This window comes from Triturus cristatus, chromosome 4_2, assembly GCF_964204655.1.
Source record: "Triturus cristatus chromosome 4_2, aTriCri1.1, whole genome shotgun sequence".
NCBI lineage: Eukaryota > Metazoa > Chordata > Amphibia > Caudata > Salamandridae > Triturus > Triturus cristatus.
This window is the reverse complement of record NC_140586.1, coordinates 238,494,164-238,516,411: the sequence shown is the minus strand read 5'-3', so window position 1 is coordinate 238,516,411 and position 22,248 is coordinate 238,494,164. Positions and strand designations below refer to the sequence as shown.

Here is a 22,248-nt window from a genome sequence, read left to right as displayed (position 1 = left end):
CCTACCACACACCCTTTCCAAATACCGAATCGGTATCCATTTCTGAACACATTTAACAATTCATAGACTGTTTTTCTGAATTGATAAATGTGTTTCGTACATAGTAAAAATGATTTTTGCATTTGCAAACAGTTGACCGATTCGGCGGGCTTACGAATTTTAAAGCCTTTGTACATATGTCCCCAAGTTTAGCAGCAAAACAAAAAAGCTTTTTCAATGGAAAAAGTGTGACTTAATCGTAGCTACAGTGTCACTATTGCTGTCTCTAACATCTGGAAACAAATGTTTCCATGAAATAGGAAGTAGCACCATTGTGTAATTGTTTATCTAATTGGATGGGCTGGAGAGGTGGCGGAGTGGCAATTGAGTTTAGGAAATCTCTTAAATGTTGCACTTTTAGGTGGAGGAGCAATGCTCCTTTACAAGGACCCTTGTAGATCGTCCCCCAGGCTATGCTAGAGAGTTCATCAACTCTATTCCCCTATCCCGGAGTCATAAAATTATTCACTATGCCAACTTTACTATCTTGGGCGACTTTAATATCCAGGGAACAATCCCAAGGACACCATGGCTGCCAAATTGACTACGGTTCTGATGGACGCTGACCTCAAAACCACTAAAACAGGTTCCACTCACAAAGCTGGTCACAGGGTGGATGCCATCTTTACAAACACTTTGCTGGTCCTTGTGAGTCCAATAGAGTTCATATGGTACGACCACTTCACTCTACCATTCTCTTGGTCCTGGGAAATCAGGAATAGGACAATTTACACCGCAAGCGTTTACAACGCATGTGATTACAACGCGGTCATTACACCAACTGCGTTGTTACATTGCAGAACATTACAACGCAAGTTGTTACATGACTTGCTGTAGGGGGCGTGCTGGATTAAGGAATAATATAATTTCCTATTCCAACTCCAGTGTGCGCAACAGTAGGGAAGGTGTTGGAATAGTAAATTATACTATTCCTTATGTTAGCGCACCCCCTACAGCAAGTCGATGCAACAACTTGCGTTGTAACACATGCAATGTAATGGCGCTTTCCCGGAAATCAGTTAGGAAGATAAAGGACCTCTACTGTTAATCCTAATTCTGCCTGGAATAATATCAAAATCCCCCTTCTTAAAGATACTCTTGATTGCACCAGACCTACCCTATTGAGAATATTACAGCTGATGTAAATAGGATACATAGTTGGCTCTCTGAAGCTGTGTCTATTGCTGTGTCTATAGCGATCAATAGAACCTCCAGGGCTAAGCCTTCTGTTCCCTGGTTCACTAAAGAACTAACGGAGAGAAAGAAAATCCAGCTAAATACTTGAACGTATATGGGGAATTGACTATGTCTCTAGCAAAAAGACAGTACCAGTCAGTACCTACCACTAACTTGAACGTAGCATGTCACACTTTTTACACTAACAAATCAATAATACTAACAATACGAAAGAAATCTTCAAAATTGGAATCAATTTTACTGATCCTAAATGCACTGCACCCCCATTGAACCCTCAATCACCCTATGCACCCAACTAAGCACCTTCTTTGAAGAAAAATCCAAGACAAACTTAATTGCACCATCTAGTGAATCTACCAACGTTATCAGCCTCCCCACACCACAGGCCCAGGTTAAACTCTGACATTTTCCCCTCCCTGAATCAAGGAAGTAGAAGGCTTAATTGCCAACAGCAAGTCTGGCTCGCCCTGTGATCCGCTACCTCCAAGATATTTGTCTTCTAGGGGACTGCCAATGTCCTATATTTTATTATCTATTTACTATTTCCCTACAATCAGAGTCTGTGCCCTCTATTTGGAAAAAGGCAAATGTTGGGCCCTTCTGAAAAAACCAAATGCAGACCCTAATTACCCAACTGATTCATTTCCTAGACAGTAACAACCTCCTACACTCCTTGCAATCTGGCTTTAAGGACCGTCACAGCACAGAGTCAGCTTTGATGCTGGTCAGAACGCTACATTGATTTTATTAGATCTTGCTGCTGCTTTTGGCACGATCTCACACGAGACCTTGCTATACCGTCTCTCCCAGATTGGAGTAGAGGGGAAAGCTTGGTCAAGTTCCTTTTTTGGAAGATCAAGAGCAAGCAGTTTGGCTCAAACTCTACTATTCTGAAGCTGAAAACTTAGGTTTGGAGTACCTCAGGGTTCAGCCCTGCGCCCCACACTTTTTAAAATCGATAGGACTGCACTAGTATCTCTTATGAACGCCTTTGGCATTAATTTCATCTCATATGCAGACGACACGCAATTACTCCTGACTTGCGACTAATAAATCCTCCAACTTCACTTCATGTGTAGCTGCTGTTATGGGTTAGCTGAGGTCTAAAGCTCTTCAGTACAATCCTGACAAGACAGAGGTCCAATTTTTGGAATAATCCCCTGCCTGGATGGTCTTCGGCCTGGCCAGCTGATTGTACTGTCCCCGCACCACCCCACCCCCTCCGATAATGTCAAGAATTTTGGAGTCCGTATAGACACCAAACTATCCCTCAAGCCACAGACTGGGGACATAAACAAAACTACATGCTGGATTCTCAAGATGTTAAAGAAAGTCTTAAAATGTCTGCCCTGGAAGTACAGAAAACCGTGGTACAAGCCTTTATTCTATCTAGATTTGACTAAGCAAACGCTTTGTACCTTTATATGCCGACTACCCAATATAAAAGCTTCATACAATACTGAATTTGGCTATCAGTCTCCTGTCTAACTCCACCTCTCTATCTCACTACCGCAACTAGTTACGCTGGCTACCAGTGAAAAAGCGGGACACTTTTAAAGGACTGACAGTAGCTCATGCAGCCTTTTATAGGACAGGCCCGAAGTATTTACAGAACAGACTGACCCCCTATTGTCCAAATAGACCCCTGAGATCTCAAACATCCCTTCTGCTATCTGTACCTCCTACTAGATGCAAAAATTGGATGGCGCGGCTTACTTAGTCAACGCAGTTAAATAATGGAATGCCCTTCCGGTTGCCCTGAGAAGCATCCACGACACAAAGACATTCCGTAAATGTTTGAAAACCCATCTGTTCAATGACTGAGCTGGTCCCCCTGCTGTCTGCCTAGCGCCCAGACACTCGAGTATAAGTCACGCATGGGACAAATCCCCCTTTTCATTCATTCAATAGGAACATGCACTTAAATACAACCTGGTCCTCTAACTTAAGACACTGCAAATCACATCTGGCATTCAAATAAGATCTCACCTATAGAGGGCCGAAATTAACCTGACCCCGTCATTCTGGGCAATCTGCAGTTTCTGGAAGAAAATACAATTAGCATCATTGACCAAGGTAATGAAAACCATAGAAAGTTGTTTGAGACCGTGACAAAATGCTTGCAATTATGCTAGGAAGAAGAAATATGCTTTGCCATTCAAGATACCTTGTTCTTGATGGATAAATGCTCATCATGAAGGATCTCTAGATTTTTTACTTTTACTCCCCAGCAAACATCCCTCCTTTGTCCGAAGAAGGGATGGGTAGAACCATGCAACTTAAGTTCTTTAATTGACCTTGCGTACTACACACACAAAATTGCATTGTAATTGATTACAAATGGATAATTCATTTGTTGTTCCACTGGTTTAACCTAGTAATATTACTGGATACTGAACTGGCTGATTTTAAAGCTAAAAGTTTGAGGTTCCTAGCACCTCATTAAGCCATAATCAGAATCATGTAGTAGAAGTTGTACATGTAAAAATGAGATGGCTAGTTGATTGTTTCCCATAAGTTTTAGAGTTGCTCAATTGATGTTAAGAAGTAATAGCTGATGATCTGACATTAAGTCTCAATGTATTTAGCGAGTATTGACATATGCAACCTTCTAGTTTGGTAGCCATAAGTGTGCCTTGAAAGTAGGTAGACTGAGCAATCGCCCGAACTGTCGTCTTCATGTCTGAATGTATTGCTTTATGCCGATCTACAAGGCATGAAGTTAATGTAATGCTAAAGCATAAAGATGATATCGATGAAACGCAACCAGACACAAATATGGCTGAGGTACTAAGATTTAACCAAAATTGTAGGATTCTTCCAATGGGCATGCAAAACGGTTTGGCAACATTAAACCCCATCAATAACACATATGAAAATAACACATTAGATAATAGAAATATTAGCAGCTGTTGTATGGATCACTTAGTCTGGGCTGAACAAATTGGACAACTAAATTGTTTTAGGTTTAATGATGATCAGGGATTTGTATTTCTTGTATTGTATTTCTTCAATGGGATTATTATATCATTTTGAGTTTTGAGGGGAATCAAAGTGACAGTATAAGAACATCCACTCCATGTCTCTAATGTCGATTGCTTGCAGGTTCTCTCTTGCTAGGAGCTTTACTCCTGGCTTGGGCATTGACCAAATATATTATAAGGGGACACATTTTCGAACATCTAGTGATCAGGAATACATGTGGTGCAACTGTATCAGGAGTACCTCTCCTTGAAAGACCTCTTGGAAAGGCTATACAAGTTGAGTGGACATACCACTCAGAGTGGATAACTTACAAAATAGGATGGCTAGCAAACCTGGAGAGTTCTGTCAAGTATACCTTCACCCCGGCAAAAAGGCTTCCGCTTCTTAGAACATTTTGATGCATGTTTATTCGCAAAAATGCTAGCTGCAACAGTAGTGATATTCCATACCCTTTGACATCAGAGAGTGAAACCTGGGCCCACATTTTATCCCTTCTACAGCACCTTATTTGCTGCTGATACATACAAGGAGTTAACACCATGGCAACTAAATAATCCAGGCTCTTAAAGCTACATTCATTTTCTGGCCCCTGGTCAGATATCGTTGCCCTGAAACCTGCAGGCAGCAAAAGCAGTGCTACTGGTACAAAGGGTAAACTAGGTGTAGCACCTGGAATCCGTTGCTGTCCCCGATTTCCATAACCCTTTCATCCCAAACAAGCACGAGATGGTAGCGGTATTTCCGCGTGCCATTTAAGCATCTCGACCTGACAGACCATCCTTTACAGAAAGCAGTGTTTACTTAAGACAATAGTTCACTTGCTTCTTTTTCCTTTCCTACTGACAAGGACGTAATCCACGAAATGGGTACCCACATCGGATCTTTGGGGACATAGAAACAACACTCATAATAATCATGTTGTTAAGCTCACATTTTTAGTTCCATAAAAACTGATCATAAGAGCGTGTAAACCCATGCAACCGTTTAAGGCTAGCTAGAAATTTAACAAATCCTGGTCGTAACCCACACTTTGTAGAACTTAAAACTGTCAAACTGACAGTGGCTTCAACAGAGGCATCCAGAGGAGCATCCTTACCAGGGGTGCAGCGTCCTCCACTCAACAGGTGCCATGGGTCACGGTCAGTGGCCACCAGCAGGCAGTTGGGGTCCCTTAAGTAGGTACAAGCGCGGCTCAGTTTGCGGAAAGTGAACTCTTCGTCGTAGCCCACCAGCACTGCACTGACCGTGGCGTCGCTGTCCTCCTCGCCCACCACTCTCAGGCCAGCATTGCGCAGCTCCCGGAGTAGCCCAGGACCTCCAATCATGAACACCAGAGGAGCGTCTGGCGCAGGCTCTCCATGGAGTTCTTCTTCTGGCTCATCAATGCCACTCTCTTCAAGGAAAGAAGAGTATATGGGCGCTACATTTGTTCCATCCCCTCCTTGCAAGTTGGATGGTCTTTGCTGCTGTTGGGGCAGCCGCGGACCTGTGATGTGAAAAACCCGTGATCCCCTTGCAGAGTCCTGTTCGTCTTTACTCGGCATCCTTTGCAGATCATAGGCCACGTGGACCACCTTGCTGTCCAGTGCCCCCTCTTGCTGGCTCGACTGGCTGGTTAAATGTGCCCTCTTCTCTGTCTCTACTGAACCTTGGGCTTGTGCCACCTGATCAGTGTCACTGCACCCCTGTCCGTCCTCCTGTGACACTTGGGAGTCTGGGGGACCCTGGTTGATATCATCAATGCCCTGGCTGCCTCTCCTCAACCCCTCCTCTGCGCTTACGCCGTCTCCGAGCAGCCGAGCACGCAGGTAGCGGGCGGCACAGTGGCCCGAGGTGTAAACCTCCGGCCCTCGCACACCGCAGAAGCCCAGCTCACGAAAGCGCTGGCTTAGCTCGGCACGACTACGGCGGCTGTTGTTTGACACGAAAATGGCGGCGCCGGGTCCGCCCCGCGCCTGCAGCGCCCTCACCACCTCTCGTGCCCCCTGCAGCGCGTGCTCGCCCTCCCATAGCACCCCGTCACAGTCGAAGAGCACAGTGCTCGTCCTACCCAGCACCTGGCGAGCCCGCGCCGGTGAAAGGTGGGGAGGAAGAGGTAGCTGCGGCGGCCCGGGAGCCGCCATCATTAACACCGGCGGAGGAGGGAGGAGCCAATCACGAAGTACCGCATGCGGCCCGGGGAGCCAATTGCAGTGCCTGTTTCCACGGCCACCTATGGAAGAACAGTTACGTTGACAGATATCCTATCACAATAGTACAAAGGTGACAGCCAGCCGCTCGTGGAATAGCCAAGATGACAGCTGGCCAATGGAACGCAGCAGGGTTGCCAGCTGATCGATCCTAAAATGGGAATAGTAACAGTTAATGGAAGAAACTGAAGCTGGTAAATTGATACCAGGAATAGCTGAAATTTCTAATAGAACTAGACGGCGCTAATAGAATCGATACTGCTTCTAAAAAGAACTCAAATATCATATATATATATATATATATATATATATATTTCTCTCTCGCATGTTCATCTCTATATATCTTCTTTATGGTCTGGCTTGAGAGCGTAGCTGTCGTCTGACAATTCTGTGAGCGTTACTAGGGAGGGGCTTTGGCTCCGCCCACGTGTTGGGAGGCCCCCCCCCCCAATACATGTTTGGTTGAGCAGAAGTTATACTTTGTATGTGGATTTTTAGGTCTGGGTTGACCTAAAAAGTCACTTCTGACCTGAGCTTTTAACCTTCACCAATATTATTTTACAGTTCCCTGCTTCCACGCAAATACATATTCATTCCCATGCTATTTGCGTGTGATGCTTCACATTACCATCCCGCATTCTTTCAAAGCCATACCTATTGGCATTGCTAACGCTTGTTCCCTTTGGATGTTTCATATAAAGGAGTCTAAAATGTCATTAATATCTGAGTTATTAGCTGGCAAACGTAAGTGAAATGATTCACTGAAGGGGTGGCGCTACAGACTCCAGTTCGTGTTTTCACGTCAACCGCGGCCGCGATTGAGGACGAGGAAGACGCCTCGCGGTTCTCGCTCACGGCTCCTGCTCTCCCATCGGCATTGTACCAGCTTTGGCCCCCTACTTTCATTAGCGGTCGGCGGGGGGTAGGCTGTGGCGGACTGCGGCAGCGGATGGACTGAGGCGGGTTGCGGCCGTGACTCGTGGCAGGTCAGGTTTCTCCTAGCCCCCTGACCGCCTGACACGCGGCCGACGTTTGAGGACTGCTGAGGTCGGCTGAGGACTGCACCTCCAGACCGCGCACAGTGCACAGGAAGGTGGGGAGTAGAGAGCTGAGCTGCAGCAGCGGAGTTCATCCAGTTCTTGGAGGGCCCTGCCAAAAACAGAGGTCCAGAAACAGAGGTCCAGAAATCGGAGACTAGCGATTGACCGGTGAGTCTGTGCATCTGTTTGTTGGGGTGCCGCTCGCATGCTTTGGACTTTGCTCATCATTGGCTGGGCTATCATTGAGGAAGTGATCGGTGGCTGCTAAGGACTACACGCTGATTTTAGGGGAAACTGTGTTTTTATTGTGAACCTTTCATACTCGGGACTGCGAGGACCAGGGTGCCTTGCGTATTACTCACCTGCTGCACCTGGTTCCTCTTCCCGACTCCTCTCCCCGCCTATTTAACCGACACGTGGTCTTGCGTGAGCGGGTCGCGTGCGGGGCGAAGCCTGGGCAAAGGGCGGGCCCTCTTAGGCCCTCCAAGGCCGAGTGAGGCCGGGCTGGGCTCATTCTCTTACATTGCATTTCCCCTCTATATATATCTTTTGATAGCATTGCTGCTATGGCCCAGAGTCTGGATAATGTCATTCTAGAAAAACCGGGGGGGGGGGTCGTTAAATGGCACTCTCGACAATTACTTTACAAGGGTTCTAATCGATTTAGATAGGGAATCCACACTAGAAGAGCGTAGGGCGGAGCGTCGTCGCTCGGTTGAATGTCTGAAAAACAGGGCTCCAACAGATCTCACACTTCATGCCCTCTCCCCCAGTGGAGGGAGTCTCAGTGGTATTGACGACCTTACATCTTTAGAGAGTGTTCCACTCCTGCTACGTGATTGCACACCTACACTTAGTTCTTCCATCGAACAGCCCTTGAGTCACACTCCCCTTCCTAGTCCCATCAGCATAACTGCTAACTTGGTCAACCCGACCACTAGTAGGGGAAAATCTGTCCGAAATAGGACAAATAAATTAATGCCGCTTAAGGTATATGGCCCACCACCAGGCAAAAGAAGACGCAAAGGGGGGGGAACAGCAAAAATCCAAGATTAGCCACACTGACTTTGGCAGGCCTTTTAAGCCGTCCATTAGAAAAGATCAGGCGTCAGTAGCCGCACTAGTCAATTTGCTTAACTTGGAAGTCCCCCTTAAGTCTACACATATCGATAAGGAAGCTAGTACCATTGTACCTACTGACATTTCTGCTGAATCTGTACTGAAAGCAGCATTCCCCACCGTTCCACCAGATAGCATGGAACAACTAATTAGGTCTCTTATTTTACCAATTATTGAGGGGCTAAAGAGGGTGGAGAAACGACTCGAGGCTATCGAGTCTGTTATTAGTAGCAAGGATGGTGCAACCAGGGCCACAGTGAGTACGGTGGTGCCACCCATAACTCTGGTTGCTCAACCAACCAGTTCAGCCTCTAAAGTTTTATCTCAACCCACCAAAGTTACACCACAACTTCCTAATTTAGCAAAATCTAACCAACAAAGGTCATTTCCCCCATTTCAGCCAAACAAACCAGCTGTAACTCCTGCAAGCGAACCCACAAGGGGAATGGAAAAGGTACTTGCAGGAAAAACGCGGGAGGAGGGGGGAAGCACCAGACATATAAGGGCTCCAACGAACAAAGGTCAATTAGCTGAACTTCCCCCTGAAGCTGTGCCCTATGTGGTTGTCTTGACGGGGGTTCCCATATTGACAGACAATAAAAGGGAAGGGTACGCCCAGCTAAAAAATAAAGCCATGCACTGGTTCAGTATATACAGACCAATCACAAATAACATCAATGGTGAAATAGTGCATGTTTGGCGACTCCCATGGTTGGGTGGTAGAAGCAAAGACCTTGAGGGAGATGTAGTTGTAGTTAATTTTAGAGACCCATGTGTGGTCAATTACATTTTAAACTGGCCCACGGGCACTGGCAATAACTGCATCACCCCTCGTGCCCTGACATACTTCTATCCCAGATCACTTGTGTTCCCTACAACCTACATAAGCGGTCAAGCACCTACCTACACAAATTTCTTAGCACCGTACAATACTGGGCACTTTGTGCAAGCACAATACCCAGTACCTGTTGCTGACCCCTTTGGGTGGAATACCGTACCTGGTAGATTTAACACAACCACTAATAGGAGAATGGATCATTTGAGAACTTTCACACCCTTGGAGACAGTAAACAGGTTTGATGTATTCACTGGTATGGAAGAGTGCGATTGAAGACTACAGCTCTTGTGGGACATGGGGGCACGCCCGATTGGGTGTTTTACCCACGTGAAGCCACAATCCACTGAAACCTCCAGTATACAAATTGTTCAGTCTGCCCTCCTCACTGACCGCGATCCCATCACTGATTATGATAATATTTGTAGGGAGGAGGTTTTGACGGTAGGTGAGACTTGCTCTGATGACGAAAAAGGCTCAATTACAGCTTCTAATGTGTCATCGCCTTTGTTTGTTCCAGTTAAGGAAGCTCCAACTGAAGGTGGGGAAGGGGCAGGAAGTCTAATGTCATGGAACATTGCGGTCTTGCGTCACAAACAGGAGTCCCAAGACTGGGTTGACTTTGTTTTTTTTTTTTTTTTAAACCGTTTATTGCAATCTCAAATATATACAAGTATGGGCCTACAACCTTCCGGCCGGCTGCTAAAGTGACAAAAGCACATGACATACATACAATAAGGCACTTGGCTTTGCATAGACGATAAAGCAGGAGGTATCAACAACGTGGGCCACATAACTCTGAACCCACAATACGGTTTCGTTTTCTACAACACAACAACATAAAACCACACCCGCAAGGCAACCCACGATGGGTTGACTTTGTTAATGGTTTTGATATATGTCTATTTCAAGAGACATGGATGTGTGAACCCATGTTCCTTCAGGGCTATTTGAATTATTCTGTACCAGCTACTAAGGGCAAAAAGGGTCGACCTATGGGAGGTCTGACGATCTGGGTCCGGCAAACACTGTGTTTTAACATAAGAGTTATTGAGACAGGGTGTAAGGATATCCAACTAATAAATCTTGATTTGGGATCGTTAGGGCGCCTCAATTTATACAACGTATATGCCAGGGGTAACAAGGGTGGAAAGTCAGAAGTTTTAGCTTCCTTGGCGGTTCTCCTAGAGACCCACTCCCTGGTTAATAATATCATAATTGCTGGCGATTTTAACCGTACATTCGAACCTCTAGATATAGGCGATGACTGTATTGGGTCAGAAGAGGATAGGCATTGGGGTGTCCCTCCACTAGATCTAGACCCGATAAAACGATGGTCCGATGATGTTATTTGCCTTAACGCCATCTGTCTAGAGAGAGGCCTCCGTGCGTTGAATGGGAGAACCAAGAGTGACAGGGTGGGGGCTTGTACTTTTGATAATGGTCGGAGCAGGAGTAGGATAGACTATGTCATGTGTAGTTTGGAAATATGGAAGCAGGTTAATGATATGGAGGTTATGCACAGGTTGGAAAGTGACCACGATCCTCTGTGCATTTGTCATAGATGGTGGACCTTGCCTAGTGGGAATGTTCGAACAGAGTGGGAAGGTCTCCCCCCTACCAGTCTCTTCCAATGATACACGTCGGCTAAAATGGCCTCGTGTACTGGCCAATCAAGACTCTATGGCTAGTATAAATATGGAGGTGGATAGAGCCATTGAGGCCTTGGAGCAGGTTGCTACTGTTACCCAGGGGTCGCAGGAAGCGACAACAATTCATGATACTCTCTTCCTAACTATTAAGTCACATTTCCAGAAGGTAGGTAGGAATAATAGTAGGGCCCCAAACAAGACTGCGAAGTGGTACAATGCACAGTGCAGGATGGCAAGGCTAGCTCTGGGCAGTGCTATTAAGACTAGGGATCTGGCGGAAATTCGTGGCGCCAGAAGCAATTATAAAGATTGCATAGTGGCAGCAAAAAAGGAGTGGGATGAGAGGCACTGGAGAGAGCTACTGGAAGCCTGCGGCTCCAAGGACTCCAGGCTTTTCTGGAGTATTGTTAAAAGGGGGAGGGGTGGTGAGCCCGACTGCCCTAATAATAATGTCCAGGAGGAGGATTGGGTCAAATATTTTAAACCCCAATATGCCAAATCTAATCCTGGCAGGGAGATGGATGGGTTTAAGGTTGTTTATCCTAAAGAGCCATTTTTTAGTCTCAAAGAGGTCCTGTTGGCATTAAGTGTAGCATCGTCGGGTAGAGCCCCTGGAATGGATGGGGTCCCGGTAGACCTTTTTACTAATGATAAGGAACGATGGGGTAGATACATCCTTCTCCTCGCTAATGCAGTTGCTCAAGGAGCACCGGTACCGATGAGTTTGAGGGGTGCAATCATCATTCCCATATTTAGGAAGGGCGATAGGGGGTTGCCTGGGAACTATCGGCCAATTAGCTTGATAGCGACCATACAAAAGGTTGTGGGGAGGATGGTGGTAAACAGGCTCATGGCATGGGTTGATGAGCATAACGCGCTATCACCCTTCCAATCAGGGTTTCGGAGGGCCACTAGCACGATGGACCAGGTGTTTCGATTCTCTCTGGTACAGTGGCGGACTGTGGTACTTGGCGGAGGTAGCTTGTACGCTGCTTTTGTAGATTTGCGGGCTGCCTTCGACCTGGTGCCTAGGTCCAAGCTGTGGTTTGAATTAAGAAGCCTGGGTCTGCCTGATGATCTACTGACTATGGCTATGCAGCTACATGAGGGAAACTTCGCCAGGATACAGTGGGGTAGGCAGGGTGAGACTACTGCTGATTTTCCGGTAGAACGGGGTGTGCGACAAGGGTGTGCGATGGCCCCGCTGCTCTTTTCACTATTTATTAATGGGGTAGTAGCCAGAATGCTATCTGCGAATGTGGACGCACCCTCGTTGGCGGGCATCAAGATACCGATCTTGATGTTCGCCGAAGATACGCTGATCCTGTCAAAGACTCCCAGTGGTCTGCAAAGTGCCCTCTGTATTTTTGATGATTTTTGTAGGAATAATGGTTTGGAAGTTAACGTGGCAAAGACTAAACTTATGTTTTTTAATCCTCACCGTAGTGTCAGACCCAAGTTGTACTTGAGCCAACGCCCCTTAGATGCAGTCAGAGCCTTCACTTATCTGGGTATCTACATAACTGATGATTTAAGATGGGCTCAGCACATTGACTTGGCTGCTCTAAAGCATAGACAAGTGGCTGGAGTCCTTGGGCTTGAGCATAGTAAATCACAGTCAAAACCTATTGCACCAATTTTGCAGGTGTAAGAAGCAAAAACCCTGGGATCTGCACTGTATGGTGCAGAATTGTGGGGATTTGGTAACCTCAATTCGATGCAGATGTCTGAGAATAAGTTTTTTAGGTCATTAACCGGTCTCCCTAAAAGTACACCCCTGATCCCCCTCAGATATGACTTGGGAAGGAAGGCAGTAGGTGACCTGGCAAGGTTACGCCCGATTTTATACTGGAGGCGGCTTTGGACTACACCAGAACTTAAGCATTATGCCGAGGGCTTTGTAGCAGTGATCAAGGCCGATGTCTCCCATAAGATCCAATGGTTGAGTAAACTTAGAACATTGTTATGTGTGCTTGGGTTAAAGATGCTATGGGATACCCCATTAGAAGCATCCTTTCCTAGCAAGCAAGCAATCAAGGAGCTGTATTGGGCCCACGTGTTTGAGCAGGCATGGCGAAAATCTGATGCAGGTTCTATGTCTGGTCGTTTCTTGGAGGTTAAGCCCCTCCCTACACTAGAACTATTCTGGGATATTATAACTAACCCAAGGGATAGGAAACTTTTTTTTCAATTGAGGATAGGTGCCCTCCCCTTAAGGTCTTTAACCGGGAGGTGGAGGGGTTTTACCGATACTACCTGCCCTACCTGTGGAATTACAAAAGAGTCCATTGGGCACTTCTTGTTTTCCTGCAAAGCTTACGCAGCCCCACGGCGTATTTGGTTAGCACCGGCCTGTAAAAATGTAGGTGCTCCCAGCAGCTCTGTAACTATGAGAATCATTTGCACTAGCTCCTGTCTCCAATTGACTGTAGCCACCGCTAAATTTTTGGGGTGGGCATGGTCCATTAGGCAGAGTGTCATTGTTTAGTAGCTATTTAATTAAAAGAACGTAATATTGGTTACTGTGCTAATGTATTGTGCTTAAATCTATCTTTTCGAATTTTGATTGTCTGTACATTTTATGATGTATGATTTTAATAATGTTTTAAAAAAAATATGATTGTGTGTACTGCTTTTATGAGAATTTCTCGAATAAAGCTTCTTGAATTGAATTGTTTCATATAAAAATAATTTAAACAGAGGCAAATTAAGAACCCATTTCAAGTCACAATTATAATTCTGTACCTGTTATTTAAAAACAATAATAAGCCTGTCTGTTGAGTTGATTGTTCCACTGCACATTGTAGTAATTTATCAATGTCACGATGGTCACTACTTTATCCAAAAGACATCTAGTATTCCAAAATGAACAAACAAAAGCCCTGTGATGGGGACAGCTGACCAATTCAAAGGTGAAGTAAGAGACAGAAGAAGGGTATTCCTTGGTTTTAGCCGTGAGCTGTGCCCTCAAGACAACACTTCCCAACAATGCAAAATAAAAAATGTAAAACCCTTTTTTTAATACTTGGGATATGTTTAACTTTCCTCAAAATATTCTGGGACTGGAGTTATAATAGTAAATAAGCCTCCTGGACTGACTATTAATATTCTGTGCTTCGTGTTAGAATAGTAAATTTGCCTACACAGCGTCCACATAACCTCCATGCACTCAGTGGCAGTGTTGGAAAGGGGCTAGCTGGATTTGCAAGTACTGTATACAGAAAGTAAGATGCCAAATTCATCTTAATCATCCGAGGTGTTGCATTTCTTTCAAAATCATTATCAGTGCTTTTTAAACATTTGCAATCTTAAAGTATAATTAACATTTTTTTGACTGCAAGAACAATGACCATTGTATCAATGTATGCAAATGTCTGCACTAATAAGTGTACAGGGAAAAAATCAATAAACAAAACTTTACAATTTAAAAACAGCGTTCATTTTCTTGCAGGCATTGCAAACATTGGTAAAGCAAGCGGACACTCGTATGAAAATTCCACTGTTACTAAAGACTGGTGAGAATTTTACATACTATTTTTTACCAAGCTCTTGTCCCTTCCAGAATAGCGAAATATAAACAAATGGCTGTATTTTGTTTTCTGAGAAAGTTGCCAAATCTATTTTCATTTTAGGGGCACCATATGACAACGCTGTTGCAAAACAATGCTCTCACAACTTGCCAAGATGTGGAACTTTGGTGCTAGAGTGTTCCAGATAATACTCCAATATTTTCACCCTGTTCGTTCCATGTTTTATGCTATATCTTTATTTCCTGGCTTGTAGCTACACACCCTGTTCACATACTTCCCAACTCTACTGAATCAGGTGGTAGTCTACTACTTTTAACAATCTTTACTGCTTACTAATTTCGCAGCCCATTCCTACAGCTTTTTAATGCCTACTGCCAGCCTGAATCAGATAACATTTTTTTTTCCGAGGATGAGCTGCAAACTCCTTTCACCTTCACAACTAGACTTTTCTTACAAAGTTTTTTTATGCCATATGAAATTAAGATTTTATTTTCTGCTTCTTAAAGATTTCCATAACTTGCGTATGAAAAAGGGGCTAATTGCCAGCTTACACTTGCTTGTACTGAAGTTTAGCGCTTGCGGTTTTATGGTATTTATTTTGCGGACATTTCCGTCGGTATTTATACATATTTAGTTTTTGCTAACTTTATCTGTATTTGTCAATATTTATTTTGGGTTTTGTAAAAAAAAATGAAGCTGAAACTAGTATATTTGCACTTTTACTTAACAGTAAATGTACTCTTATTCTTAAATGCGTGACTGGTTTCAATGATATGAACACCCACCGATAAATTGATACATTAAAATGAAAACAGGCACATTTTAGTATCAACCTTGTACATATCTACTTCTGTGTACAGCTCATTATCAAAATGTCTTTCTTTTTTTAACCCCCTCATCTATCAATCCACACAGCTATTGGCCTGGCAGAAATAAGTGACAGCATTTCGAATCACAATAAAAACACCCTAATTTCCGTTTTTAGCCACATTTAAACAAATACAGTTTGGAAAAGAACATTTTTTATGTCTATATTTTTCTGTAAAAATCTGTAAAAACAGAAATCAGGGAGCATTACTTAAGAATCAATCTGTACTCAAAGTGATTTTCCTATCCAAGTAGTTCAGCTTGAAATATTCAGCATCACATACCCAAGCGTGTGTACTCTTTTCAGTAGCTCCAGTGTGCCAATGCCATTATTATTTCATATGCTACAATTTGTCTCTTCCCGTTCCCACCTGCAACATAACTGCTCCTACATATACAAACTAGCAACTGTCACAATCATTGCCTGGGTTGCCTTCGGGTGAATTCACAATATTTACCTTTCTCTCATAGAAACTTTTTTCACTTTTCAATTATTTGTCAATGAAAAGTGTCTCAAACATTTTGTATGTTTCTTAAATATATTTTATACTTCATCAAGATTTCATGGAGAAACAAGGCACTTTTGTAAACAACAAGTCAAGGCAGGGCAGAGTGATTCCAGAGGTAACACTTAGGTATACTGTGAGTATCCTGGTATTTATGCTATTGTCAGGATTACAAACATGGAGAGAGATAAGACAACTCCAAGATGAAGTAGAGACAAAAGAAAGAGAAGAGTGGGAGAAAATTGGTTGTCAGAAAAAGGCAGAAGATGGTGTATGGGTTTACTTAGATTACAGACCTGTATTGCCAGACTGTATGCTTGCACCCATGGCCAGGATGTATCATGGAGACACCCACATAGGTAGAGATGCAATGATTAGACTCTTTAGACGGGATTGGTTTAATCCAAGGTTCAGGAACATTGCAGAGAGCCTTTGCCAAAGATGCTTAACATGTCAGCAAATGTATCCCGGCAAGAGAACAATAGTCTATACAGGGAAAATTGGAAAAGCTGAAGGTCCCTTTACAAGACTTCAAATTAATTTCATTCAGTTGCCTGTTTGTCGAGGATTAAAATATGTACTTGTCATCGTTTGTCTATTTTCAAAGTGGGTGTAGCCATACCCCACCAGAAAAAATGACAGCTTGACAGTGACCAAACTCCTATTAAGAGAGTTCATACCGCGTTTCGGTTTTCCAGTAACTATTGAATCAGACCGAGGGTCTCATTCGAACAATGAAATAATTCGATTAATTTGCGAAGCCTTCAAAATTGAACAAAAGCTGCACTGTGCTTACTGCCCAGAGGCATCTGGAGTGGTAGAACAATTGAATGGCACAATTAAGTCAAGGCTGGGAAAAGTGTGTGCATCCACTTCACTGGATCGGCCTGATGCTTTACCTCTTGTTCTGATGGGACTTAGAAGTATTCCAGACAAGAATACCAGATTGAGTCCCCATGAAATAATCATGGGAAGAACAACGAGGCAGGCATGTATACCAGGACACAAGCTGTTTAATATAACTGATGATTTGGTACTGGTGTATTGAAAAGAGTTGGCTGACCAAGTGCGTTCTATATCTCACCAGGTTGGAGAAGACGCAGTCCCCAGGTAGCCAAACCCAGCGCATGATCTGAATCCTGGTGACTAGGTTGCAGTGAAGAATCATACTCGAGAATCGTGCCGAGCACCAAGGTGGGAAAAACCACATCAGGTTATATTGGTTACAACAGCAGCAGTAAAATGTGCAGGTTTGCCTAACTGGATTCATGCAAGCCATACTAAAAGAGTACCAGCACCAGATGAAGAAGAACCTCAACAGACTCAAGCAGGAGAAGGGGCGGAAGGTTGTACAGCTGAAGGATCACGAATAATAAATCCTGAAGTAGCTGAGAAGGAACAACCAAGCACCAGTCAAGATGATTGGACCCCAATAGTTGAGATACCTGAAGAAATTGTAAGGACAAGGAGCCAAATTAGATTAGCTAGTCAGGAAAAGAGCGAGGACCAGGTAGGAACAGAAGAACACGCTCAGGTAAGTGAAACCACGATTGTTAGGAAACCTGAGCAGGACCAGACAAGGAAAGAACAATCTACTCAGACAGACGAAGTTGAAGTTACAGCCCCAGTGACTGAAGAGGGACAGATAGGTCTTAGAAAAAACATTCAGGCGGAAGAAAATCAAGAAACAGAAAGACCTGAGCAGGACCAGACAGGCGAAGTCAAACAAGTTCAGGTAAAGAAAGAAGAAAAGACAATTAAAACGGAACCTGAACAGGGTCAGATTAGGGAAGAACGACACATCCAGGCAGAAGACATCAAAATAAGAAGCCCTGGACAAGGTCAGGTAGAGAGGATTTTGGAAAACGAAAATAAACAAGTTGTGCCACAACTTAGTGAAAATAAAAGAACACTTGAAGTGAAAGCGCAGTGCAAGCTAAAAGAATCAGGAGAGGCGATAATTGGCCTAGTGTCATCAAGAGAGTGAAGTACCGTTTTAAACCCATAACAGAAGAACCAGAACACGAAGTATCCAGTCAATCTGGACCGTCAACTGAAGTGCTAAAACGAAGAAGTCCAAGATTGAAAATAATAAATAACAAATAACAAATTCAAGGGTCCCGAATGGACATATGTTATTCTTGAAGATTTCGAAAATTTGAAGATAATTGGAGAAGATGATGAAAGCTTAAACACAGAACCAATTGATGAAGAAGTGAGACCAACCTGAAAAGAATTTCCCTTTATTTTCTGTCACGAAATTAAATAGCAAAGTAAAGAAGAGTAATCTTCTTATGCCAATTGATAAATGGCTGACAATAGAGCTGCTTGAAAACCGAATTGTGTAAAGAAATGTTGTAGAATATGTATAGTTAGTATATTTTTAGTACTCATAATATGGTTAGTACTAACTGTGGCCATTCCATATTTGATGGTTACAAATGTACAAAATAGCACTAATACACATGGAAAGGTAGATACCATCAAAGGAGACAAAGTAGAATTAGAAGCACCAGATGAGTTAGATTTACATCGCACTGTTAATAAACATTATACAGACTTGAATGTTTTTACCAACTTGTTAGGACAATATGTAGAAACCATGGAGGTTAGTGATTGTTATGTATGTATGAAATTACCCACATCTGTAGCAGAAGGAGTAACATATCATCATTTACCATTGACATATGGTATTTCGTGTAGCGTTTTAGCTAGTTTATTTTATAGAACAGGGAAATTGCAGTACTATTATTCTAATGTAGATGTGATTTTTTCTGAGCTTCCTATGCGGAAAAGCATGAACCCTGTCCTTAGCACGAGAGACTCATAATTTATGGGTGAATATTTTCTAACAATCAATGCAATAGATATAGCTGAAGCACACAAGCACAATTTAACTTGTAAATTGCACGAAGAAGAGAAAATATTTTTGAATTTAGTTGAGGGAAGGAGACAGGATTTTCAAAAGAGAGCTGCTGAACCTAAACCTCAGAAACCTAAATGGGCTGAGGAGGAAGAGCATAATGCAAATGGCAAGACTCATGCTGCAATGTCTTTGGATCTTGAAAAGAAGGGAAAAACCTGTCTTCATAGGTTAAAGACTGAATAGAACCATATGTTTATTGGTTCCAGTTAATGTGAACATAATTTCTTAGTAATTGGGGGATGGGGACTAAAAGGAGGGATGGATCCAGTATTTCCTGGAATCTATTATGTGTGTGGCAATAAAGCCTATTTTAGGCTGCCTGACTACTGGTATGGGAGTTGCTATTTTGGAATGGTATTCCCTAAAGTTTATCATGTAAAGAGAATCACTGGAAGCAATGAAGGCAACAATGAACTAACACGTGTCAAAAGAACTAGTTTTTCGGAAATAGTAGGTGATATTTTTGGAGCATTGATACCTTCAGTGGGAGTTCTTCTAAATTCATTGAAAATGTGTCAGTTATCTACATTAGTTGATCGGTTATCAACTGACACTGCTGGAGGATTCTTAATGATCAACACTGAATTAGTTGGGGTCAGATCTATGGTTATGCAAAATCGACTTGCTCTTGACATACTATTGGCAAAAGAGGGTGGAGTCTGTAAATTATAGAAAGAGCAACATTGTTGCACGTATATTCCAGATAAAAGCGTTGATATTGGGAAATACATTAAAAATATTAAGAAATTAGGAAAAGAGTTAAAACCACTGGAAGTTGAAACTGTTTGGACGAAGTTGACAAATAGCATTACTAGTTTAGGTAGTTGGTTTTCTAACATAGGTAATGGTATTCTAGGCCATATAATACTTCCAATGATGGGAATGACACTCAGTATCAGCAATAATGTTCTGGCATAAATGTTGCAAAAGGAGTAAGAAATATGAATTGAATGAAAGAGGTAAGAAAAGAAAATTCGAGGAAATACAACTAGAAGAATTAAAAGGACGCTTTTACAAAAGAATGAGAAGATTAAGGTGTAAGAGAGAAAAGAAAGGAATGAAAAGGTTGAAGAAGAAATTGAGATATGCTAAAGTTGGCATCTGATTTAATAGAAATTAGTGATGGCATTAAATGCCATCAGAGAGGGGATTGATGGAGCAAGGTTTCATACTTAAAGAAACTTGCTTGTATGCAATCCTCTCAAATAACATGTAACCACGTAACCAACACGTTTTGTAAATACTAACATTGCATTAAACATGATATACAGTATCCAGGGGAAGCTTTCCCATGTGTATTACTAACAAGTAACCCGAGTGTATTAAAATGGCCGCCATAAAACGCGGGAACTTCATTGTGCATGCGCCAACCGCATCTACGTAGTATGACGTATTCTGTCGCTTGGTCGGAAAACTTTGCAGCTGCGCAATAGCACTAAATATGGCTGCTTGAAACTCACATATTAACGGATATGCTACTGCTTGAACTAAAACTCATGAGTTCTATTAAACACTAGTGCAAAAGATTTAAATAAGTAAATGGGGATAGAGTAGAGATAAGTGGTATACAGTGAAATCATTTATTGTCACATTCTAACGTGTCTTTTTCTAACTTTATTATTAGTTCACGTTTAGACCTCGGAGGATGACTGAAATTCCTACCTCACATAACCTGTGCGCGTGCACATAGAAACTTGCCGGAAACTGGAATGACACACTTGAAACACAGCCAAGGCCACATTGGCCGAAGACGCCTGGGAACATAAACACCTGAACCGGACGAAAGCAACAATTTTTAATGATCATCATGTGAAATGCGGGTTGGAATAGAGCTATGGGAAAGTAAATTAAGGGGCGGAAACATAGAACAATGGTCCACAGTAAAATTATTACTTTTAATATGGTGTGAACTCACCTCCTCGCCCTGACCAATCTGACCAATCAGAATAGGGGAAAACACACAAAATGCAATTCGGGGGGGGGGGGTGAGGTACACGAATATAGAATAGTATAATTGAGGTAAGTTAGCTAGAGACTTTGTCAGACCCGCCATTCTGACTCATCACCGACCCAACGCCTATGCTGCTACTCTGTCCGAGACGCTGTCTCAGACCCTGCTGCTGCCAGAAACTCTGCTCGAGAAATTGAGCTACTGTTCGCTAATCTAAATAATCTAGAACAGAATTTCAGAAGAGGGACACTCAAGGAGAGTAGTATAAGAGAGGGGTGCGACGCTGGCGTTGCACTTAGAAGAGGTCACCTTCCCAGATCCGAATCTGTCCAATCCTCTGTCTGCATCCTGTCCTGGCAGATTCTATCAGGCCCATCTACAAAGAGTTGGGTTCATCTATCACCTTAGGTAAATATAAAATCAGTGAAACTGTCATTGTACCTGCTCTCTCTCTTTTCCTTTTTTCAGGTACAGTCTTCATTGATCATTATTATAACTTTGTTTTAGTTGACTTTAATTTTGCCTCTTGTAATAATGTGTTTAAGCTGTGATTGATTCTGACTCACAAAATTATTAATTTAGATAAATGTTTTCCAAACTTTATGAGGTCGTGGTTATTTCAAGTATAAGATAAATGTCATTGCCTACCTTAAACTATCCCAGAAACCTGATTTATCGAGAAAGAAATTATTAAGGAGATCAATTTGGTAAGACTTGGTAAAATGAAACAAGATTGCAGGTAAACTCAAAATTGATATTAGCGGGGGTTGCTAGCTCATTTGTGTGAATGGTTTTTGGACCCAGGTGAGTATTTAGAGATATGTGTGTTTAACCTGAGCTGGTGACCCGCGCTCTATCACCTCTGACAAATCAAAAGATACTTAAGAAACAACAGTATGCTTCTTAGATACGTCAAGCATTCAAAGCTCCTTTCTACGATTCAAAAAGGTAGTCTTAGTTACACTTTCCTCCAAAGAGGAGCAACTTGCGGGGTTAGTCAAGATGGGTAAATCAAACAGCAATTTAAAAAAAAGACATTAATATAAGACAACCAAGGTATTTTCATAGCATGGTTGAGAGCTAGACAATCAGATATAATAGACTTGGTAAAATTGGTTTCTACTTTCGATCATATAGACTGTGAAAGCAATAGGGGTTTTAAGGTTAACGTGTACTCTAGAAAGTGTAACCCAGCCTCTTTATGTAATATAGAAGAAGACGCAAATCTGGGAGCGCACAGCAAGCATTTTAGGAAGCGGTCTCTTCCACCTGAAGGGGGTAGCTGTGTGCATATCTCCATAGGCCTCCCTGTAAGTGGCAGTTGATACACCCCTCTCCTTATAAATTTCAACCATTGACTTGATTGTGCGACTGTCGATCTTATAAGAAAATGTGAACACCCCCTTGCATAT

The 22,248-nt window shown here is 42.9% G+C and overlaps 1 protein-coding gene and 1 long non-coding RNA gene across 2 annotated transcripts in view; one reads left to right on the top strand and one right to left on the bottom strand.

The window, feature by feature from the left end:
- The window catches only part of PDXP (pyridoxal phosphatase), a 53,126-nt gene extending 46,597 nt beyond the window's left edge, over positions 1-6,529 (bottom strand). The window contains exon 1 of the mRNA XM_085601374.1: positions 5,318-6,529. Within this exon, the coding sequence (XP_085457500.1) occupies positions 5,318-6,347 (1,030 nt within the window). The 5' untranslated portion in view covers positions 6,348-6,529. The remainder of the gene's footprint in view (positions 1-5,317) is intronic.
- Positions 6,530-7,234: 705 nt separating this feature from the next.
- LOC146833521 (uncharacterized) lies at positions 7,235-21,387 on the top strand. The gene is made up of 3 exons (XR_014960249.1): positions 7,235-7,618; positions 14,508-14,571; positions 20,510-21,387. It is a non-coding gene; the product is annotated as an uncharacterized LOC146833521 (long non-coding RNA).
- The last annotated feature ends 861 nt before the right edge of the window (positions 21,388-22,248 follow it).